Source organism: Hyperolius riggenbachi, chromosome 10 (genome assembly GCF_040937935.1).
Source record: "Hyperolius riggenbachi isolate aHypRig1 chromosome 10, aHypRig1.pri, whole genome shotgun sequence".
Classification (NCBI taxonomy): domain Eukaryota; kingdom Metazoa; phylum Chordata; class Amphibia; order Anura; family Hyperoliidae; genus Hyperolius; species Hyperolius riggenbachi.
This window is the reverse complement of record NC_090655.1, coordinates 272,626,475-272,645,746: the sequence shown is the minus strand read 5'-3', so window position 1 is coordinate 272,645,746 and position 19,272 is coordinate 272,626,475. Positions and strand designations below refer to the sequence as shown.

The window sequence follows — 19,272 nt, the reverse complement described above, 5'->3', positions numbered from 1 at the left end:
CCAGGAAATCGCGGCCTCCACCTCCACCGCCCATCGGAGGTGGAGAAGAGCCCCTTGTCCTTGGATTGGACAAGGGCTCGGAGGGGGAGGGGAAAGCTTGGCTGCCCCTCCCCTTCCGAGACCCCCCAATCCATGGACCATGCGGGCTGGTATAGTCAGGGTGCGGAGCCCCACGCGGCCGGTGCTCCGCATTCTGGCTATCCCAGTCTGCATGGGGGACAAGGGGTTAAAGAGGTCTGGGAGGGGGGACCCCACGTCGTTTTTTTTTTATATTTCCCACACTCAGAACGAAGTAAGTAAAACTCTTCCCACTTGGGGGAATCTATGAAAATAAAACACTATTGTTACCTGTGCAAAAAAAACTGACATTTTCCGCATTTAAAAGACATTTTCGCCCTTGAAACTTAAAAATCGATTTTCTCAAAAACTATAAGGTCTTTTTGAAAAAAAAAATTTTCCTCTTATTCCCACTGATCCCCTTAATATACCCTGTGAATTTGGTGTTCCTAAATTTTAAGCAGGCTTTGCTATTAACCGTTAAAGTCGGCGGGTTTTTAAATGTATATATTTTTCCTTTGAAACTTTAACATCGATTTTCTCAAAAACTATAAGGTCTTTTTGAAAAAAAAATTTTTCCTCTTATTCCTTCTGATCTCCTTAATATATTCTCCCAATTTGAGGCTCTTAGCACTTAAGGGGGCTTTGCTATTAACCCTTAAAGTCGGCGGCTTTTTTATATTATACGGGAGCGTAATATTACGCGATTACGGCAGACTGTGTAATTTCAATGGGAGTTTACTGTCTTACGCGTAATTTGTTACGCGTAAAACGTAACCCTGCGATCTACGCGTAATTAATTACGCGTAATACCGTAACCTTACACGTAACGCTTACGGTGCATTTGTAGTGAATTACGATGCGTAATTACGCTAATGCGTAATTTCAGCCCAGCACTGGCTGATACAGGGACAGTGTTAGAGAGGCTGTAGTGTGATATAGTGCTGTGTAGCAGTCAGTGTAGGGAGAGGAGCTGCTGCTGCTGATACAGGGACAGTGTTAGAGAGGCTGTAGTGTGATATAGTGCTGTGTAGCAGTCAGTGTAGGGAGAGGAGCTGCTGCTGCTGATACAGGGACAGTGTTAGAGAGGCTGTAGTGTGATATAGTGCTGTGTAGCAGTCAGTGTAGGGGGAGGAGCTGCTGCTGCTGATACAGAGTTAGAGAGGCTGTAGTGTGATATAGTGCTGTGTAGCAGTCAGTGTAGGGAGAGGAGCTGCTGCTGCTGATACAGGGACTGTGTTAGAGAGGCTGTAGTGTGATATAGTGCTGTGTAGCAGTCAGTGTAGGGAGAGGAGCTGCTGCTGATACAGGGACAGTGTTAGAGAGGCTGTAGTGTGATATAGTGCTGTGTAGCAGTCAGTGTAGGGGGAGGAGCTGCTGCTGCAGATACAGGGACAGTGTTAGAGAAGCTGTAGTGTGATATAGTGCTGTGTAGCAGTCAGTGTAGGGAGAGGAGCTGCTGCAGATACAGGGACAGTGTTAGAGAGGCTGTAATGTGATACAGTGCTGTGTATCAGTCAGTGTAGGGAGAGGAGCTGCTGCAGATACAGGGACAGTGTTAGAGAGGCTGTAATGTGATACAGTGCTGTGTATCAGACAGTGTAGGGGGGAGGAGCTGCTGCTGCTGATACAGGGACAGTGTTAGAGATGCTGTAGTGTGATATAGTGCTGTGTAGCAGTCAGTGTAGGGGGAGGAGCTGCTGCTGATACAGGGACAGTGTTAGAGAGGCTGTAGTGTGATATAGCGCTGTGTAGCACTAGCAGACAGTGTAGGAGCAGGAGCTGCTGCTGTTGCTGATACAGGGACAGTGTTATGCTGGATACACACGTTGCGTTTTGCTGTGCGATTCGCGGAACCGATTCCATCAATTCGATTATTTCCAACATGTTTGATCGTGTTTCGATGGACACAGCCATAGATTTTGCATAGTAAGTATGCAAAATCGACGGCTGTATCCATCGAAACATGATCGAACATGTTGGAAATAATCGAATCGATGGAATCGATCCCGCGAATCGCGCAGCAAAACGCAACGTGTGTATCCAGCATTAGAGGGGCTGTACTGTGATATAGTGCTGTGTAGCGTTCTTCTCTATAGGGAGGAATCCTGGTTACCAGCCCCAGTTACACCTCATAGAGAGAGGTAAGGGGCCACATACCCCCTGGCCATAGGTGTGGGGCTGCTCTGACATTCCTGGGATTGGAGGGATCCCCTTGCCCAAATTACTCTATCCACAAAGACAGAACAGAAGACAGTGATATGAAACTTCATGAATGAATGTAAAATAGCTACTAAATGCACACCACTTCCTTTCCTCCCCACACAAATACCTTTATCAGCATCTGAGATCTCTGGTGATTTGTATTGCAAAGCATTGCTGTTACACTGGGAGTAAGGTGTCCCACTGCATTGTGGGATTTGTAGTTCTATGCAGGCACATAATAGAGATTAATAAAAAGAGAGGCGGGCAATACAGGAAGGGAGGAAGTGAGGTCACAGCAGGGCTTCACCTGCCCTTTACACAGATGGAGACTGAGAGAGGGACACAAAGACATGATTTACACTGCCTGTGGGAAGCTATAAGAGGCAGTATCTCCACAGGAAAGGGAGGAAAATAAATCTAGGCTTTATTTTTTAACAACACAATGTTTCTTAACTTTATTACAGACAGTATGCCCCCTTGTATGAAGGATAATGGGCGTTGAGTACCCCACTTTTGTGACATCATCTCAAGCACAACTAGCCACTTATACATCTGTGAGGTGCTACTGGGCATGTGCAGACCACACACATGCATGCCCAGTATGAAGATTACTATAGTAAATAGCTCAGCGTTTTTCTCTGCGGAGAGAGAGGAGGCGGGGCCACGCGCCAGAATCAGGTGATGCAGGGGCTTCGGGACGGCATCGCGGGACAAGACTTATCAGGTACAAATAGCTTTCTTTTCCTTGCAGGCTGCCAGATTTTTGTATTTACTAGGGAGGTCCTCTTTAATGACCCCTCCCACCCTAGCAGGCACTTAACCACCTCCCCTCTGGTTGTCATCTTAGAACCATCGCAGCAAGAACCACCAGGCACAGGAACTCTTTCCTCCCTCAGGCAGTTCTACTCTTTAACTCACCCACCCTGTCATGCATTTGTCCCTAGTGTCACCTCCCCACCCCCTTGCAGCCTCTGTGCCCTGTCTCTGAAATTTTCTCTGCAATTGTTAACCTCCCTCGCTATTTATCTGTATGTCTTTTAGGCTGTTTGAATCTCTGCACTGCTTCTTTTTCTTATGCCGTGTGTACCATAAATAATTGCGGGTGAAACCTGGTTGCACTTGGTGAATAAAGTAAATTCTGATTCTGATGAAGGAGTGGGTCGTGTGCAGCAGCGGTGGGCTCCAGGAGGTTTTGGGAAACTTCTGGACCATTACTAAGGTAAGTATTCATTTTTCATCCTTACAGGTTTGGTTTGGTACCACAGGAGAGGTACTTGGAGATACATCAGATATATATATATATATATATATATATATATATATATATATAAGCCAGAAATTTGTTTTTAGTTTATCTGTATTGGTGCAACCCACCCTTGTGAGTATAATTCTTATACCTTATACATTAATCTGTACAGACGTTACTGCACCATTGGGCTCCTGGTCTCTTTCATTTAGAGACTCAGAGGCATTATCGACCACCAGGAATCACATCAGCTTATTTGCCAATACAGGTAGCCATTTATAGGTGCAGCCAGTACAGGTAGCCAGATATAGGTGCAGCCATTATAGGTAGCCAGGAATAGATGCCGCCAAAACAGGTAGCCAGGTATAGGTGCAGCCAGGTATAGGTGCTACCAGTACAGGTAGCCAGATATAGGTGCAGCCAGTACAGGTAGCCAGGTATAGGTGCAGCCATTATAGGTAGCCAGGTATAAGTGACCCAGTATAGGTAAGTATAGGTGCCCACAGTATAGGTGACAGCCGATGACATCTAGCCCATATACGACAGACGGATATTGGATCGAGAGGCTGTGAGGTGGCCAATACTTCAGATGCTGTGACGGGCCCATATTAGGCCGCCATATCCGGTGAGTGGGGACCTGAAGGGGGGAGTGATGGTCGTGCTCGTGCGTACGTTGGCGAGAGTGCAGGCCATGAAGATGAAAATTGAAAAATACATTTTGATTGATTGAAAATTGAAGAGTTATTTATTGAATTCTACACTGTTTTTACTTTGATAACTGTGGTAATTCCAGAGCTAAGCTAATACCTGCCGACAAGAGCTGACCTGTACGGTGCCATAAAGAACTTGTGCTGTGTACAAACATCTAGGCCTTCTCAAGTTGTAGTATCTGTTTTGATCAGTTTCAGAGTAAGAAATACAAATTTATTTATTAAAAAAAAAAAAAATCAAGGTAAAAAAATAATTCTAATTGATAATTTAAAAAAAACACTAAACAAAGTCAGCAGGTGTCAGACTGGCAGCAGCTGTCCTTCTTGCCATTCGTGGTGGGGGTGGTGTCACCCAACTCCAATGCAGAGCCACGCAGTGGAGACTTGCAAGCAATGGAACGCTTCTCTGCTTTTTGGCCTGAGATCAAGTGTAGTATCGGTTTTGATAAGTTTCAAGGAAAGGAAAGTTATTGAAAAAATTTTTTTAAAAGTTATTTATGGTTATGGGTAGATTTGTTATTTATAACAAGATAAGAGATACAAATTTATTTATAAAAAAAATAAAATAAAAGTTAAAGAATAATTCTAGTTTTAATGATAATTTTTCTGCTCTCCTACTATCTCAGGCAAGGATGTGGCATTCCCACTCACTACATATGTGTAACAAACACAGCAAACCTCAGCCCTGCCCCTGACCATCTACAAAGGTTGACTGTTAAATTGCTACAATTTTGTATTTATAGCAAAGTAAGAAATAGAAAATGTATTAAAAAAAATTGTTAAAGCTTAATTGTCAAAAATAGCCTTGTCACTGGGAAGGGGGAGGGTGGGGGGTATGTGGTCCTGAAGTGGTTAAATAAAGGGGTTATGATTTAAACCTTTTGTTAATGTCTTGAACATTTTCATAAATTAGTACTCAGAAATTTTTCTTGGTTGTTCATTTTTGAAGTTACCCTTAACAATAAGTACTTTTAGATCTTGCATGCTGTGTCCTGGTTCACAGAAGTGTTGGGCCACTGGTGTGTCCATTTTACCCTCATTGATTTTAAAGCGGTGATGGTTCATTCTCGTGCGCAGTTTTTGTCCTGTTTCTCCTATATAGATTCCTCTTAAGGGGCATTTCATGCAGCGTATCATGTATACAGCATTAGATGACTCACAGGAAAATTGGTCTGATATTTGATGATATTTCTGTGAGTTTTGTATTTGTATTTGGCTTGTGCACAAGATATAAGGGCAGGTCTCACACCTTGTGTTATTGCAGGGCAATGTGTCTGGAGTTTCTGGTGTAGATAATGCACTTCTGATAATCATTTGTATCAAATTGGGAGGTTGTGTGAAAGCAAGCAGTGGTAAATCAGGAAAAACTTCCTTCAGGCATTTGTCTTTGTGAAGTATCGGTTGTAGGTCTTTCAATATCTTCCTTGGTGTCTTTAATTTTGACTTGTAGGTGACCACTATTGGGACTCTATTGTTTTCAGTCTTTGGGGTGTACTTCAACAGTTCCTCTCGATTTTAAAGTTGCTCTGTGTATTTGATCATCAATGATTTGTGAATGATATCCCTGATTTATGAATTACGTAGTGACATAAGTTGTCTGTCTCTGTCCTCTGAATTAGAACATATGTGGTTATACCTCAGAGCCTGGCTGTAAACAATAGATTTTTGGGTGTGTTTTAGGGGAAAACTATTCCACTTGAGGTAAATATGATGGTCAGTTGGTTTATGGTATATGGGTGTTTGTTGTTATGTGGTATATAAATTGTGGTATCCAGGAAACTGACATGGGAGGTTTAAAAGCTGAGCGTTAACTTGATGTTGTTGTGGTACTCTGAGAAGTTTTTGTGGAATCTGATTAATTCTTCCTGTGATGCTATCCAGATTAATAGGATATCGTCTATAAATCTGAAGTAAGCCCATGGTTTAATTTCACAAGTTGAAAGGAAGTTTTCCTCCAACCTGGCCATAAATAAATTAGCATACTGGGGTGACATCCTACTACCCATAGCACTGCCCGATGTCTGTAGATATATATCATTCCCAATTGAAAAAAATAGTTATGAGTTAGAGTAAGGACTCGTTTCCACTAGTGCGGCATGCATCTGCGAGACGCACACCTCCACTGAGCGGATGGGCGGGATCGCAGGCGAATCCCAGCAGCCGTGCCATGCCTCTGCAGCGAATTCTGCAGGGGGTTCCGGCCGAATCGCTACAGCATGCGATTCGGCCGGCGGCACCATAGCCTCTTATGGCAGAGTTTACCCGCACAATTTGCCTGCGGGGAAGCTCTGCTAAATCGCTTCCGTTTCCGCACAAGTGGAAACGGGCCCTAAGAATGTTCTACCCAGCCAGATATCTTTTCTATTAGTGCCCCCAAACTAGAGATGATAGATCAACCTGTATTTCCTTCTTTGTGTATTTTTGGTAAGATGCAGAAGGTGCCTATTTTACGATTATCTGGTATTTATGTAAGTGTGTGAGATGATTTTGAAGAAAGCATTAAGCATATTTGTAACTACTTGTTGCACGCCATGCAGTATATTTACGGCCCTGCAAAGTTCACAGGATGCACCAGGGCCATGCATACAAGTCTGCAGCGACCGCAGTTCCCATTCATAAATCTAAGTCCCCGATTTTATGAATACCAGCGTCTACGAGACATACATGGAAAGAATCGTGTTTGTGAACTATTGATAGGGAAACAATCTTAGACCCTTTACCCACTAAGTCCAACCTGATAAGCTATAACTATTTACTTATCATAGAGTTTTTCACTTGGTTAAGTCTAAAGGAATATCAACTCCTAGATTTTGGTCTTCCTTAGCTACTAGGTTACATTTTAAAGGTTTCTATAAGCATCTAGGTCTGGTATAGGGCTCTAATGTCATATTCAGAATCTCCTCTACAGATATGCAGCTGTTTGCTCTAATGACCTCCAAAATAACATTTTATGTACCCAACTACTTTCTGTAAATAAAGCAATATCCACTCTCACTAAATGATGTAACACTCACTGGGAAATGCACCATAAAATCTTATATAGATGGTATTTGACCCCCAGGAAAATTGCTTCCTTTTCTAAAAATATTTCACCCTTATGCTGGAAATGCAACAACAACATAGGGACTTATTCTCTTTCTTCAAAAAGCAAATCAGCAAGCGTGCAACGATGAATCAGCAATAGTATTTATTGAGACACAGTCCATAACAAACATGCAGTGCAGCAGTAAAAAGCATCAGCATTCAACTAGTTAAACACAGGACTTGCAATCTCCCTGCAGGGAAATCTGGACTCATCCGAACTGGAGATAACATTATCTTGTGTTTACTTAATTGTATCAAGTGAGGAATGTAACTATTCTCTGGCAATTCAGACACTCCAGAATTCAGACAGATACTCAGAAAGCATTTCTGGGTACATTACAATATGAATACACCAGTTATGAATAAAATGCAATGTCAATGTACTTTGGGAATTTGTAATTTCTAAATGAATAATAATTCTTATGCACAAAAGCAAATATGATAACTGTATGGGATATAAAAAGTAGGAAAACATGTTTTTATTGAATATTATGTCAGAGTTTTATACCGCTTTAAGATGGTATGAGTTGCCTCCATGAGATTCAGTAAAATGTTGTACTAATCTAGGAACACCTCCTTCTTCTTTCTCAATAGCTCTTATATGTACAACCAGACTTTCCCTCATAGGACGTGTTGTTTTTCTAATGTAAAAGAATGTGCAGGGACATAGGAGGGCATAAACAACAAACATGGTTCTACATATTATGAAGGCTCAAATTTGGAAAAGGACTGATCCCAACCTAACACTCTCCGTCTTCAACACATGACAACATGTAGGACAGTGGCCACATGGAAAACAACCTCTAGGTTTTCGTTTATCCAACCACGTTTGAGGATGTGCACGTATGAATTCACTCTTAGTAAGCATGCAGCCAAGTGTATTATCCCGGCGAAAGGCCATAATTGGTTGCTGCAAAGCCCTTGGACGCAATTACCTCAATTCTGTTAGGGTTATCAAACAAATGACCCCATGAGGTAATGACATTTAGCAATTCTGGCAGGTTTTAGTCATGTTTTATCTCATGAGGTACATTATGAGGTCATTCATGAGGTAATTTGCATTAATTTTACCGAAAATAGCTATTCTGTGAGGAAGCGCGGAACAGCCGCCGCGAGATCTCAGAGTGAGGCGGCTGTTTCCGCGTCCAACAGGGCAGTACAACGCGGAGAGACCGCCGCTTGCCGCCGGAGCAGAGCGGCGGACTCCGCGTTGGATACGGCGGTATGCACGCATGATGGGACTGGCGGCGTGGGGAGGCCGCCGCCTGCTCGGAAAGCAGTGCGGCGGTCCCCGCGTCCAATACAGTGCAGGCAGTACAAGACATGCCTGGTGTGGCTGGGACTCATAGTCCCTCTAGGTTCAGAGTGACGCGCGTGCGCGCGGAGAGGCAGAGCCTATATGACAGTCAGAAAAAGGTCAGCTGACCAGGCCGGTCAGCTGAAAACTCTGCCCCTGCTCATTGGTCCAGCACTTAGGGAGGTGCTGGAGAGTGGTATGTATATATACTGCTGGCTGTTCACTTGCTGGTTGTCTGGCATTGCGATCACTACGTGGTAGCACTCAGACCTGAGTCAGATCCGAAAGTGTGCCGGGACCAGCTGGAGCTGTAATCCTACACTTAGCTAGATTCTGTTGATAGTCTAAAGTACTAATTTGATTGTGATTATCTGTTATGACCTTTTGCTTGCCTGACTACTCTTCTGAACTCTGATCCTGTACCTTGCCTCTCTGATACTCTGTTGCCGAACCCCGGCTCGCCCTTAGACTCCGCATCTGCCTCCTGATTCTGTACCTTGATATTTCTGATACCCTGTTGCCGAACTCTGCTTGTTTATTAGACTCCGCTTCTGCCTTCTGAATCTGTACTGTATCTGTCTGTGTGGTAACGACCTGGCTTGTCCGACCTCGAGAACCAGCCTTACTGTCAGAGGCGGTTCCCAGTCCTGATAGTGACACTCCCTCCTGAGTGTCACTCTCGTTTTGTCCTTCCTGCTCTCAGCCTGACTCCTCCCCCCGGGAGAGTCCAGGTCTTCGGAAGGAATTTGTGCAGTACTCCTTACTGCTCTGAGGCTTAGTCCTCTAAGTATTACTGTTGCACCAAACACTCCTACTCCACTCAGGTGTCCAGAGGTTAGCTTATATATCTGATTATCGGTGATACTGCAGATCATCAATAATCTGGTATATATCTGTATTCCCAGTGATACTGCAGATCACCGGTAATCAGATCCTCTCTGTTACACCGATCGTTACAGAACGCCAGACCAAAACCAATATGGACGTACACTCTGACCGTCTGGGGGCAATTGTCTCCTCAATGGACGACATCAATCGAGTGCTAGGTGGTCACCAGACACTGATTGATTCATTATCTGGGTCTTTACAAACCCTCCGGACGGCTGTTGATGAGGTACGATCCCCTTCTAGTTCTGATATACGTATGCCAGTACCTGAGACATTTTCTGGCCACAGATCTGACTTCTGCAATTTTAGGAGTAGAGTGTTGTCATACTTCGAGTTGAGACCCCAATCCTCAGGCACTGTGGCCCAAAGGGTCACATTTATCAAAACATTACTGTCAGGCGATTCCCAGACCTGGGCGTACAGTTTACCTGAGGGTGACTTAGCCCTGACGTCCTGTTGACGAATTCTTTAAAGCAATGGCGGTAATTTACGACGACCCTGATATTGCCTCGACTTCGGAGCGGAAGCTCAAGCTATTGTGTCAAGGCAAGGGTCCAGTCGAGGAATACGCCTCTGAATTTAGGAGGTGGTCAGTGACAGCCAGGTGGGACACCTACGCCCTGTTAGACTGCTTCTTATCTGGGTTGTCGGACGAGGTCTCTAATCTCATGTTGAGTCAGCCCGAGCCCACGACACTTGATGGAGCCATTTCATCGGCCATCAGAATCGATCGCAGATTACGCTATCAGCGACAAACCCGGGGCAAAGACCAGGTTAAACTAGTGTCCTACGCTGCACCCCCTGAGACACCATCTCCACCTGTTTTACCTCCGCCCGAACCGATGCAGATAGGTCGGTCAAAACTGTCTCAGGTAGAGCGGAGACGCAGAATGTCAGAGCAGTTGTGCCTGTATTGTGCGGAGAAGGGTCATAGAGTGCGGAACTGCCCCAACAAGCCGGGAAACGGGCTTGCCTAGGAGTAGTGGGGGGTGACACCCTAGGCACACAATTCTCACCCCTTAAAGAGAAAAGGTTGCTTCTCCCTTGTACGATTACATGGGAGAACAAGTCTGTAGCCACTGAGGCCTTTGTTGATTCTGGCTCAGCGGCTAATTTTATGAATTTTGAATTTTCTCAGAAATTGGGTATTCCTCTCACCCCAGTGAAACCTCCCATCCAAGTCACAGCAGTGGACGATTCTCCCCTGCAACGGAATCGTTCCCTGTCACAGACTCCAGAGATGAAGGTCACTATAGGGGTACTGCATGGGGAACAACTACAGTTCTTTGTATTACATATGTCAACCTCCACTATCATCCTAGGCATGCCGTGGTTACAAGTCCATTCACCACAAATAGACTAGGCCACTGGGCAGTTAACAGCTTGGTCACCTCATTGTTTTCAGCAGTGTTTAGGGAGGCTGACGTTAGGTCAAACCAGGGTACAGGTGGAAGGTGTACCTGAACAGTACTCTGAATATTCTGATGTGTTCTGTCCCAAGGCTGCTGATAAACTGCCCCCGCATCGCCCTTTCTATTGCCCCATCGATCTCCGTTCTGGTTGTATGCCTCCTCGGGGCCATCTGTACAATTTATCTGGACCAGAAAAATTGGCCATGCAGGAGTATATCCGTGAAAATTTGGCCAAGGGCTTTATTCGCCCGTCCCGGTCACCGGCCGGGGCAGGCTTCTTTTTCGTTAAGAAAAAGGACGGGGGTCTGCAGCCATGTATTGATTACCGGGGCCTGAATAAGATCACAGTGAAAAATCGCTATCCGTTGCCGTTAATAGACGATTTATTCACGCAGGTCACCGATGCGAAGATTTTTTCGAAACTAGATTTACGGGGGGCATACAATCTGGTGCGTATAAGAAAGAGCGATGAATGGAAAACGGCCTTCAATACACCCGATGGGCACTGCGAGTACCTGGTGATGCCCTTCGGGTTATGTAATGCCCCGGCCGTTTTCCAAGAACTCATTAATGAGGTCTTTAGGGTGGTGTTAGGGAAATTCGTTTTAGTCTATCTAGACGATATACTTATCTTTTCTAACAACCTCTCTGAACACAGAACCCATGTCAGATTTGTACTGGACAAATTGAGGCAGAATTTACTTTACGCTAAAGTTGAGAAGTGTATCTTTGAGGTTACATCGGTCGCCTTTCTGGGGTACATAATCTCCACCTCGGGCCTGGCTATGGACCCTGCCAAGGTATCCGCTGTTCTGGAGTGGCCTCAGCCGGTGGGGTTGAAGTCTTTGCAATGTTTTTTGGGCTTTGCAAATTATTATAGAAGGTTCATAAAGGGGTACTCCACAGTTATCGCACCTCTCACCAGTCTCACAAAGAAAGGGGCAGATACCACTCACTGGTCTCCTGAGGCCCTACAGGCATTCTCTACTTTGAAGGAGCTGTTCTGCTCAGCACCCATACTAAGACACGTGGACACTTCCTTTCCTTTTGTTGTTGAGGTAGACGCCTCAGAGGTCGGGGTGGGGACTGTGCTGTCTCAACGTTCAGGCTTACAGGGTAGATTGCACCCGTGTGCCTATTTTTCTCGGAGGTTCTCTCCAGCAGAGAGAAACTACAATATAGGCAACAGGGAGCTCCTAGCCATTAAACTGGCCTTTGAAGAATGGCGTCATTGGTTAGAAGGAGCAGAACATCCGATCACGGTTTATACCGACCACAAGAATCTGTAATACATCGAGGGGGCTAAGAGGTTAAGCCCTTGTCAGGCTCGATGGTCCCTGTTTTTCTCGAGGTTCACATTTATGATTACGTACACTCCGGGCAGTAAGAATACTAAGGCAGATGCAGTTTTGTGTGTACAGCGCTCCCACTATGTGGCACAGAACCTATAAACATATACCAGTAAGTAATCGTATATTATATACAGCCTAGTGTCTCACAAATGCCAACACACAACCAACATAAGTCCCATTAACTTTTCATAACATGCAAAAATGTCCAGTTGTTCGTAATGATCACAGTCCCCTTCTCATTTCCAGCCCTGAAACAGACTCTCAGATATAGACCACGTTCCACAGTATATAGTTATGCTCTCACCGATGTTCAGAGGCTGATACTATATATCAGCAGTCTCGCTTGATTGTTACTCCAAGTGCCGTAATCTGCACAAGCTTCACCCTAGACACATATCAGATAGAAGGAAAAGAAAAGGGAGAGCACATCGCGTAATCCAGTTTCATAAAGCTGTCAAATGTCTCCCTTCACCGGTGAGGGCCTCAATTCACATCAATCCTTCATGTGCGTGCTCCCACATGCAATCCTCGCCACCAAGTGAACATGTAAACGCTCTCCAGCAGAGAGAAACTACGATATAGGCAACAGGGAGCTCCTAGCCATTAAACTGGCCTTTGAAGAATGGCTTTATTGGTTAGAAGGAGCAGAACATACGATCACGGTTTATACCGACCACAAGAATCTGTAATACATCGAGGGGGCTAAGAGGTTAAGCCCTCGTCAGGCTCGATGGTCCCTGTTTTTCTCGAGGTTCACATTTATGATTACGTACACTCCGGGCAGTAAGAATACTAAGGCAGATGTGCTCTCCAGGTGCTTTGAGCCAGAGACAGCACAGCCCTCTGTCCCAGAGACCATTGTCCCACGGAAATTGGTGATAGCCACAACGGAGACTTGGGAAGACTGGAAGGAGACTTTAAGTCCTTTTCAGCAGGACATCCCGGAAGGGAAACCAGATGGGGTTATGTTTATTCCATTACCATTCTGTTTCCAGATCCTAGAAATGGTCCATTCACACAAGAATGCCGGACATCCTGGGGCATCCAGAACGCAAGATCTGGTGGCCAGGTGTGCTTAGTCCTCTAAGTATTACTGTTGCACCAAACACTCCTACTCCACTCAGGTGTCCAAAGGTTAGCTTATATATCTGATTATCGGTGATACTAATCTGGTATATATCTGTATTCCCAGTGATACTGCAGATCACCGGTAATCAGATCCTCTCTGTTACACTGATCGTTACATATTCTCATGGAAATAAGGGGGCATGTTAGCACATAATTTACCGATCAGTTTAAGACCTGCCTGTACCTGGAGGTAAAGTCATTTTGTATGCATTTTTTTTTATAAGGGATGCCTATAAATATACTTTTCATAGTTTGCTAGAAAATCAAATACACCTTCCCCCTCAAAAAAATCATCTTCCAAAGACTATCTCAGCTTATGGAAGACAAAGACTACTATTATTTATTTACTGCATGAATACCACTGAAATACCTCATGTTTTACCTCACTTTATGCATTTACCTCATGTTTTACCTCATGTTTTACCTCATGTTCGAAAATGCAGAAAAATCTTTCGGAATTTCTAAAAAAAGATGAAAATACCTTACGAGGTATTTTACCTACAAAAAAATATTTCCCTCACATAGCTACCAGAATTGAGGCCTATCTTTCATCTTGTTCCAACAAATACCAATTATTATGAAGAATCTCTTGAATCTGACGTGACATCGGGGAAAAGTCAAACACAAAACTGACACAATCCTCTTTCTGTTTCTGAGGACCCTCCAAAACATCTGCTCTGCTAATTTCCAGTACTTTTCCAAGGCCTGGTCCAGCTTAGGATTCTCATAGCCTCTATCCACAAAACGTTCATACATTTCTCCTGCTTGTATCTCAAAATCACCTTCCCCAGAGTTATTCCTTTTTACCCTGAGAAATTGGCTGAATGGAACACAGGGACTTACATACACATGTTTTGGGACTGCCAACTAGTTTCCACCCTGTGGTCTAAGGTTGGATTATTAATATGTACTTCACTTATACTGGGATTTTGTTTATCTACAAAGCTAGATCTGTTGCCAGTCAGTATAAATGAATTCCCTAGGAACATCCAACCACCTTTACTGTATGTCATATCATTTTGATTGCTCTGCACTAAATTACAGGTAGTCCCCAACTTACCCGCCGATACGAACGGCTCAATCCCATCGCAATGACGTCACTTCCACATGGGGGAAGCTTGCCAATGCATGTCCCCTGCATGTCCCCTGCAGAAGCAGCATTGGACTCACCTCCAAACCAAGTCCAACGCTGTCTGTCCTCCTCTCTCCACCACCTGCCAATGCCAGCTCACATCGGTATCGCTGCGCTTCCTGTATGTCAAGGTTCCTGTATGTCACATGACATGCAGGAAGCAAAGCCGTGCTGTATGCTAGAGGCTGCAGGAGGTGGTGAGGCTAGATTGGCAGCGCTGGATTCAGGCTGAAAGGTGAGTCCAGCCTTGCTGCTTGGAATAGGAAGGGGGGCGAACCGAGGTGTGTGGTGGAAAGCGAGGCATGGGGGACAAAAAGGAGGCATAGAGGGAAAAAGAGGGGGCAAAAGAATGCAGATGGGAGAAAACAATTCATAGAGGGGACAAAACGAGGCATGGAGGCACAGAGGGGACAAAACTGAGGCACAAGGGGACAGAGTCACAGGTGTGGGACTAACAGAGGCACAGAGGGGGACAAAGAGGTACAAAGGGGAACAAACAAGCATGGGGGGACTAATGGGCAGGGGGGGTGACAAACAGGAACAGAGGGGGAACAGAGGCACTGAAGGAGACAAACAGGCACAGAGGAGGACACTGGAGACAAAGGGGGGCACATAGGAGGCAAAGGGGGCAGAGATGGCACAGCATTCCGACTTAAGAACGGATTCAGGTTAAGAACGAGCCTACAGTCCCTATCTCATTCGTTATCCGGGGACTACCTGTACTGCTAACTGGAAATCACAGAACCAGTTTGTAATCCCTCATCTTGTAGCTGTAACCCGCTCCAATATCCTTATTGTACAGAAGATTAGGGCTCTGCACAAACCACACCGATTTCCCCAATCCTGACTCATGGTCTCACCAATATATAACCAGTTACTTCACTGTTATTTCTTTCCCCATGTAAAAGGGTATTTCTTATGTTATAAGCCTACATCCAGGTTTACTGACTTTGTGGAATAATAATATGACCTTTGCAATAGACAATGTAAGGCCCTCTATAGCCGACCACTGGTTCTGTCAGCCTAATTCCCTATCAGCCTGACTCCTTACTGTCTACATTTATGGCTGTGTAAGTGACTGTCAGGGTGTAACTATTACCATCTATGATACAATTTCTTCTATGGTCTTTTCATGTTATATTTCATTCATGTACAATGCTGCTCTGCATTCCTTATTATGTATATGATACTTGCAATCATTTATCGGTAACCCTGCTGTTCTGCTGTTATTTGTCTGTGGCGGATTTATAGACAATAAACATGGTTTTTCATGAAAAAAATACTTCGTTGTACACTTTGCAAGAAATAAGAGACTGCAAAATAAGAGACTTATGCAAAACAATTGTCTAACAAGCAGTGATTTACACACAAAGTATTTCCTACAGTCAGCATGATTAGGGCTTCTCACCAGTGTGCGACCTTTCATGTACAACAAGGGATGATTTACTACTAAAACATTTCCCACACTCAGCACATGAATAGGGCTTCTCACCAGTGTGAGATCTCTCATGTTTTACAATGCTTCCTCTGTCTCCAAAACATTTCCCACACTCAGCACATGAATAGGGCTTCTCACCAGTATGAGATCTCTCGTGACTGACAAGATGTGATTTACAAACAAAACATTTCCCACACTCAGCACATGAATAGGGCTTCTCACCAGTGTGAGATCTCTCATGTCTGACAAGCTTTGCTTTTTCTGTAAAACATTTCCCACACTCAGCACATGAATAGGGCTTCTCACCAGTGTGAGATCTCTCATGTTTTACAAGGCTTCCTCTGTCTACAAAACATTTCTCACACTCAGCGCATGAATAGGGCTTCTCACCAGTATGAGATCTCTCGTGACTGACAAGATGTGATTTACAAATAAAACATTTCCCACACTCAGCACATGAATAGGGCTTCTCACCAGTGTGAGATCTCTCATGCCTGACAAGCCGTGATTTACAAGCAAAACATTTCCCACACTCAGAACATGAATAGGGCTTCTCACCAGTGTGAGATCTCTCATGCCTGACAAGAAGTGATTTCTGAGCAAAACATTTCCCACACTCAGCACATGAATAAGGCTTCTCACCAGTGTGAGATCTCTCATGCCTGACAAGAAGTGATTTCTGAGCAAAACATTTCCCACACTCAGCGCATGAATAGGGCTTCTCACCAGTATGAGATCTCTCGTGACTGACAAGTCGTGATTTACAAACAAAACATTTCCCACACTCAGCACATGAATAGGGCTTCTCACCAGTATGAGATCTCTCATGAATGACAAGATGTGAGTTACAAACAAAACATTTCCCACACTCAGCACATGAAAAAGGCTTCTCACCAGTGTGAGATCTCTTATGCATAACAAGGGTTGATTTAGAATTAAAACAATTCCCACACTCAGCACATGAATAGGGCTTCTCACCCGTGTGAGATCTCTCATGTATGACAAGATGTGATTTCCAACAAAAACATTTCCCACATGTGGAACAGGAATGAGACCTTCCAGCAGGGGGAGAGCTGTGCTGGGTATGAGGCCCCTCGGGGTTAGACAGGTGAAGGGAGTCTGGAGGAATATTTGGGGTAACCAGGATATCTGCAGGAGACTCTTGTCCAGTGACATCACCATCCGTTGTACAGCCTGTGGATACAGAGAGACGAGTCTCTGAGAGGTTCCTGATGCCGGGACTCCGCCCTGCAAATAGAGAAACATCATCACTTCCTGTTAGAGAATTCTGAGGGGAGGAACAATTATCATTAGGGATGAAAGGAAAGAGGATGGTCGGCATTGCTGTACAACTTCCTTTATTTGGCAATGTGCAGACATTAGGCTGTGTGTTACATTATCACGTCACAGTCCATAAGAAGAGACTAAACACATACCAGTGCGGGGGTGGATAAGGGTGGGTGCTGGTTGCTGGGAGCCTGACGGCAGTTTCACACACAAGTGCTTCTTCGGAGGCTATGACAAGGGGGCGGGGCTATATCTGCTCTAGTTGGAGAACGTGCATTACTGTAATAGTAACCTGAAATCCAAGATTACAGTGTGGGGAGGTCAGGGAGAGCGAGGCCAAACAACACGGCCGCTATTCCTAATGGAATTACAAGTCCTGCTGCAGCAGCTAATTATACAAGCCACTAACATAATATTCCATGATGAATATAGGTCAGGCCATGCAGAGCAGAGAATCTGGCTGGAATAGTCAGCAGTGTGTTTGATGGTAAGACAAGGGAGCCACAATATTGGGGAGACACATATTGGGGGGGGGGGGGCACATCTGGCTATACTGGGGGGTAATCATGGTAGTAAATATATCTACCTATAATGGGGGGGGGTGGAACTGGGGGAACATCAGACTATTAATATGGGGGACCTGATATTATGGGCACAGTTGATTATTTATACTAATACTGCACATCTAACTTCCTATGGGGGGTACTATTGGGGGCACATCTGGCTACCTAAACAGGGAGCTTATACTTGGTGCACACCTAACTATACTGCAGGTACATCTAGCTATTTCTAAGGGGAAGGGGGCTTATACTGGGGACACATCTGGTTACCTATAGGGGGAAAGCATATCTAGACATCAGTTATGGGGGGACCTAATATTGGGTGCACACCTGGCTGTCTATTGATGGAGGGGGTTAGTACTGGGGCACATCTGGTTGCGTATACTGTGAGGATGTAACCTCATATTAATGATTTGTTATTTTTTTTATGTTTTCAATTTAAAGTGTAAAGTACACAAACCCACTATTACTGCAAAATCAAATATCATCATCATAAATTATGATAGGAATATAATTTATGTTGAGTGAAAAATGGGAGATATGGCAAAATAAAATTTGTGTTATTCATTTACAGTAGTGCTTTTTATTTTTAAACTGGAATTGGTCAAAACTGAGAAATAATAATTTTTCCCATTTAAATGCATAGAAAACAAACACGTTTTTGGGGAAAAAATGCTGCCCAATGGTCTGGTTTCTCTTGAAAAAAAAAAAAAGTATATATATATATATATATATATATATATATGTATATATTTATATATATATATATCATTAGGTGTTATTAGTAGGGGCAAAGTTATTGCTGATTAAGTAGAAACATAGTTAAAACATCAAAACTGCTCTGGTCCATAAGGGGGAAACAAGGTTTGGATGCAAAGTGGTTAAATCCCAACATGCATTGAGACCATTAAAGTGGACCCAAATTAAAAATACAAGATTGCAGAAATAAAATCTATTTTCTAAATTATAATGATAAATAGCAGCCTTTTTCAGCTGCATGATGACAAATATAAAATATTTTACATTTATTGGAGAAACCTCTCCCTTCCTTTCAAATTGCCGGGACAAAATCCGGCAAACTGGTGAAGTAGGTGGTATCCGGCAATGGAGGAATTGCTAATGGCTGCCCCCAGTATAATCCTAGTTATGAAAAGAGGAGGGTGAAAAGCATGCACTGAAATGATCATAGGTTTGAAGGAGTGTTTATTTATCTTTGTATGTGTCAGAGTGGTGCAAATAAAAATGTTTATTTAAAAAAATGTTTGGTTTGGGTCCGCTTTAAGTCTCTGTGTACCAAGGAGGAAAATCCACACCTATCGCCTCACATACCAACAGCTCATGATAAATACAGGGCTGTGGGGTCGGTACACAAATCATTTGACTCAATTTATGAAACCACTGACCCAGGAACCAACTCTAACTCCTTGACTCCAACTTCAAAGCCCTGGATAAATAACTCCTCTGCATATAGTATGA

General features: G+C 44.0%; 1 protein-coding gene across 1 annotated transcript in view; it reads right to left on the bottom strand.

Annotated features, from left to right (window-relative positions):
- The window catches only part of LOC137535491 (zinc finger protein 585A-like), a 72,396-nt gene that overhangs the window by 36,728 nt on the left and 16,396 nt on the right, over window positions 1-19,272 (bottom strand). Inside the window, exon 6 of the mRNA XM_068257327.1 lies at window positions 15,931-17,197. Within this exon, the coding sequence (XP_068113428.1) occupies window positions 15,931-17,197 (1,267 nt within the window). The remainder of the gene's footprint in view (window positions 1-15,930; window positions 17,198-19,272) is intronic.